This window comes from Spea bombifrons, chromosome 4, assembly GCF_027358695.1.
Source record: "Spea bombifrons isolate aSpeBom1 chromosome 4, aSpeBom1.2.pri, whole genome shotgun sequence".
Lineage (NCBI taxonomy): Eukaryota > Metazoa > Chordata > Amphibia > Anura > Pelobatidae > Spea > Spea bombifrons.
Genome location: NC_071090.1, coordinates 41,644,048 through 41,649,695, shown reverse-complemented (window position 1 = coordinate 41,649,695; position 5,648 = coordinate 41,644,048). Strand labels below are relative to the sequence as shown.

At 39.9% G+C, this 5,648-nt stretch overlaps 1 protein-coding gene across 1 annotated transcript; it reads right to left on the bottom strand.

Moving 5' to 3' along the window:
• Window positions 1-2,575: 2,575 nt before the first annotated feature.
• RPS16 (ribosomal protein S16) lies at window positions 2,576-5,363 on the bottom strand. Its single transcript, XM_053461904.1, has 6 exons — window positions 5,340-5,363; window positions 5,187-5,238; window positions 4,271-4,372; window positions 3,061-3,157; window positions 2,848-2,895; window positions 2,576-2,764 (listed from the first exon to the last, which is right to left on the bottom strand). Exons 2-6 carry the CDS (start codon window positions 5,232-5,234, stop codon window positions 2,619-2,621), a joined length of 441 nt encoding a protein of 146 aa, XP_053317879.1. The 5' UTR covers window positions 5,235-5,238; window positions 5,340-5,363; the 3' UTR covers window positions 2,576-2,618.
• Between the last annotated feature and the right edge of the window lie 285 nt (window positions 5,364-5,648).

Sequence of the window (5,648 nt, the reverse complement as noted above, 5' to 3'; positions counted from 1 at the left end):
GATGATACAGAAAATAATGACTTCAAGTTATTGCTGCAAAAGGTGGGTCACCAAGCTATTGAATTGTGAAGCACACTTAGGTTTTCACACATGGCTTCTCCATTTAGTTTTGTTGAATAAATGGGGACAAAGAGTAATATGTCATGTGTTGTTGTCCATCTGAGGTTGTATTTACCTAATTTGTCAGGTATGCTTTGGGCCTTCCAGCCTCTCTATTTTAAGTTGGGAATTATCAACCATCATAGCATTAAAGCCATTGCATACAATCTCCTGGAATAAATAGACTGGAATTGTACAAGAAGGTATATTTTCACCTAAGGACAGCGGAATATTAAGCTGTATGCAACACAGCATCATGTACTCTGATGAAGCAACCATCTTTGGAAGCATTTTCTCATGATATATTTTTGGGGGCACTTACCAAAAGGACTTTTAATGAAGGCATTAAGTTTAGAGACAAAGTGAACAAAAAATAAACATTTAGACCAATGCAATCAGGAGTACTGCCAATTCTTTAAATATGGATGGATGTCTGATTTTTTTCTCTTAAGCAGACCATCATAGACACCCACAGGTCCGTGCAGGAATAGCAACTGATCCTGAATGCAATACCATTCGGAAGCAAATTAATATTTGCAAGTTTATCTATCTACATTCATTATTCATTGAAAATTGTTTTTCCAACAAGCTTCTCTGGGCTACAGTTTCTCCTTCAGAAAAAGCCTCACAATGGACACAATTCAGTAAACATGGAATCAGAATAGGTCATTGCTAGCGGTCGGCCACAATTGACTTTATTGTGTGATGGAAATGGGATGCAGTGGATCATTCACAGCATGTAACTATCTTAAAGTATTAGATGGTAGTACTATGGCCTTTAGTATCAAAGGTCAGCTGACAGGTATCCTATCTAATTAAATGTGGCTTTTAAACTTGTGCAGTTTCCTATTCATATAGGTCAGGGTTGGGTGAAAACGTCACCTTAATAAAGTGATTCATTAAATAAGGCCTCCTTAACTGTTGTCTCTGTAAGTCAAATTATGTTACATACTACCTGTTATGTCCATTCCACCCATTATACAGCGCTATGGAATTTAATGGCGCTAAATCAAATAAATAGTAAGGTCCTCTAGTCTAACAGTATGTTTCATCGATAGACATCCTCTGACAAAGGATTTTCTGTGTTAAAAGTATATTTATAAATAAAGTATAAATATATGTACGGTATAATAACACATGCTTTTTTCAGTTAAACATAAGACAATGCATTTAAGAACGCCTGACACTTGCATAAAAAATGGCTAACTCACTAAAACTAACTTAATCTCACTGATTTCATTATGCGTTATATATGGCTAACCAAGCTCTTTCTACAGTAGCATCTTACAGAGGCAGGACCTTCACAATGTATAATGAAGTGAAGGAGCAGACTGAACTCCTTTTACCAAATAGATCCCAAAGTTGGAATTCTATTTATTCTAATTAAGTACTAGTTATTCCAGCAAATATGAATATGGTATTTACTGAAAGGTACCATTGACATTTCTAGAACATACGTCTCCAACGCGAACCTGTATTTTTATGTATACACAGAGATGGGAAAGGAGGTGTTACAAACTTCTTACGGGTGCTTCTTCAGGTGTTATATCTGAACTATGTGGTCCTTTTGCCCTCACAAAGCAGTCTGACATGCTACGGAGCCAAGATCACCAACGTCCTGCCCTTCCGTTGTTCTCTCATGATGACCCAGTGCTAGAATCACAGGAAGCTATTGCTCCAACCCCTAGTCTCAGCTGTTTCTCAGAGATGCACACCAACATCAGCTACAGAAAATGTGGGGCATCTCAGATACACCTTTTTTTCAAACTTCCAACAGGAAACAACTTTCCTGTTATTTCAAAAATCTATTGGTTATTTAAATATGCCCCATGATTTTAAATGTAAGACTTACTTGTAACTAGCAATACTTTACACTTTTTACTTTCCCATTTTGGCATAGCTGTTTTAAGGGGCACTCCAATCATTATATGCACTTTAGTAAATGATAGCAGCGTGGCCCCTTTACATTTTCACGTGGTCCTTTGCCAATGCCTTGGAAGGACTTTGCAGAACCTGTCCATTACCCCACATAACACCTAAATGCCCTGCAGGACTTGTTCCTCCAAGCACGTGATGTACTCTCTTCTGGCACTAGCTCTGGGGAACACTGGGTGCACGGATATTGCGACCCCAGCGCGCATGACTTCAATAGGGGTACGTTCCTGCCACTGATCGGCAGCAAGAAATGTCAACCCTTGGAGCAAGACCGCAGCTTTTGCAGCTTCTGTGTTAAGCAAGTGATTGTTCTCCCCATTTTAGAGGAACGCATATTAAAATATTCAGTTTTCAAACATGTTTTCACACATGTGAAAGCTGGATTCATTACAGTTGTCTGTGTACCTGCAGAGCCAAAAAACATGCCCCTTGAACAAAAAACTTGAGAAAACCAAATACTTGATTAGTGTATACAACATTTTACATAGCCAAACACTTATGATAGCATAGGATACAGAAGAGTAGAAACTTTCACAAATCATATTTTTTAAATGTTTATTCCCAGAAAAATGTACAGAACAGGTTTAACGGTAGGACTTCTGGTAGCGAGCACGAGCTCCAGGTCCACCGAACTTTTTGGACTCGCAACGACGAGGATCTGCAACAAGAAGGGTCCTGTCATACTGGATGAGAATGTCCTTGATTTCCTTCTTTGAAGCTTCATCAACATCTATATGGAACAAAATGTACAAATTAAAGACAATTCCATACCAATGTATCATTTGGCAAAGGGGGAAAACAAACAATACTTACATTTCTGGTAGTAGGCTACAAGTGATTTGGAAATAGCCTGGCGGATTGCTGTGGAAACAATGCAGGAGGACATGTTATATGCTGGCAGCTCAGGCAACATCAGAAACGTATCACCAATACTATATTCTACCAATATGTTTAATGCAAGAAAGCAGTTCTACGCTAGCAACTTCTGCAAATAATATATGCATTTCAATGAAACATCACACTTACCATAAACTTGTGCAACATGACCACCTCCCTTAACACGAACTCTGATGTCAACACCAGCGAATCGTTCCTTGCCAAGGAGAAGAACAGGCTCAAGCAGCTAGGAAGGGAAAAAACGAAATTCAATGTAGAACTGTAGCAATCAATTCTGCAAAATTAAATTTAACGATAAGCTTCCACACATCTAACGTTCCAATTATGGAAGAGGTACTTGTATAGTACATGACCCCAAACACCTTGTATAAAACCAAAAAAACTCAATGAGTTTTCTCCTGGTAGACAGCTCATGCTGCATATAACAGTAGCTTACACAGCCAAGAAAGTAACGGAGCAACTCGAAAAAAAAATGCAGGTGTGCATATTCTTTCCAATACGTGAACTCAGTAGATCACTTTCTCAATCTGAGATTCTAATATTTTAATAAGGGACTGAAATGAGGTTGAATAGTTAATATTCTACTTTATACTTTCTATAGAATGTTTATTCACTATGACTACCAGCCTGTGTACTATGAGATTGTCAGGCTTGGGCTATGTAGTAACATGAGCAATTGAATATACATCCACAGACATGGACTCCTGCTCACCAACATACTGTGCACATTGTGGCGATAAAGGTTTCCCTCAAACATTAAAGACGATTAAATGTAACTAATACACCAATCATTGCTTTCCATATTACTTAAAGATTAAACAAACGCCCGCTGCATTGAGTACTTATTTCTCAGTTATAGAAAATTTGCAAATGGTATTTAGCCAACATCCCAAGAAGGGTAAATATAAGACATTGCATCCAGCTTATTTTATACAGGACAGAATAAAGAAAATCAAGGGGGTGTACATAAACATTTAATATTCAACATAAAACAATCTAGAGATTAACGTTCTCATGGGTTACTGGTAAGAGAGCAAGATCCTGGATGCCAAACGTTATAAAATCTAGAGAATCGAAGTCCATATCAGGACCAGTCGATAAAGGCACGATACCATGATGCAGCGTAGACTTCAAGGTGTATGCGGCTTTTGTTACAGTGGCTTCTATTTGCAACACTCTATTGGGTATTTTACCGTAAAAGTTAACGGAGTAAAACTTTTATATTGCAAAATCAGAGCAATTTTAACAGCATGTTTAACTCCCTGTAACCACATACTATGGGAGTGAAATCTATACTTGTGTCCATTAACTGATGTAAAACGCAGAATATAAACCTTACCTTGTATTGCAAAGTTGCAGGTTCAATCATCTCCAGGGGTCTTCCGTTAACTTTGATGAGACCATTGCCTCTCTTGCAGTGGGCAACAGCAGTAGCTGTTTTCTACATTAAAAAAAAAAATTACATTTGGTGTAAATTGTATGCATACATCATATAAACATAAACTGAACATTCGGTCTCAGGACAGCAGGGCAGAACTTAAGCTTTTATCCTTTATGGCTATATCTGTCACCCAAGCAAAAAATACAAATAGCGACACTAATAAAAAGACCCATTTACAATCACTACAAGGCTAATGTCTGGCAATGGTGTTGACTAATCAGTAGTGATATTACATGTAGCGGCACATTCTCAGCCACAGCCAACTGCCTCATGCATGAAATCACAAGGAAACGGCATTACTAGCGATTTACACCTAAGGAAGCTGGCATCTCTACATTGCCCAACAGATACTAATGCTATAGGGGAACGGGCCAATATAAAATGCCATGTGGATCTGCTATAGCCTATTGGAGAACATACATAGCTTGATTCGTTTCATGTAAGTATAGAGCTCATTCCTAACCTATTACATATATATATAAATATTACACACACATACATACATACATACGTACGTATATGCACACACATGCGTCAAAAAACAGCACTCGTGATGCTGCGTGTCCCGATGCTGCCATACACCAAGCCCAGGAACCTATCGCACTCATAGGCCGCAGGCCGCGATGCTCGCCAGGCGGCCTCTCCCAGACACGCAGTCCCAGCTCCGGCCTGCAGCTTTACACAGAACCAGGCGCCCTCGCACATATTTCTCCCCAACGGCGGACAGAAGGACAGAAGGAGAAGCAGTGGGTTCTCCCGACAGGGCCGCACACGCGGTCATTCCCTCCCCCGACACATGAAGCCACAAACTCACCTTACGCCCAAAAACCTGGACGGACTGCAGAGGTCCTTTAGCCGGCATGTTCCTGGGGAAAGAGGGAAGCAGGCACGGGTGTCAGAGAGGCCATGATCGCGAATACCGGTGGTTTAAAGAGGGTAATAGGGATAGAGCCCATGCTCCACTCACCTCTCCGCGATGGGCAGCAACGAGAAAAGGAAGTACGGGGTTTCCAGAGCCGATCATCAAGGGCCAACTTTGCCTGACGTATGACGTAAACTCGCGATGACTGCGTTTTGGGCACGATGCGACGGCGGCCATTTTGGATTCGGGATCACATACATTTTAAAAAAAAACATACGAAATAGCAGACAAGCTTAGGAGTATAATAAATAGTTATCTGCCACTGTATGTATATTTTATACGCTAGGCGTTTCGCGAGTGTGCCTTATAATATAGCAAAGTATGTCTTATTATAAGTATAGTGTTATTCATTTG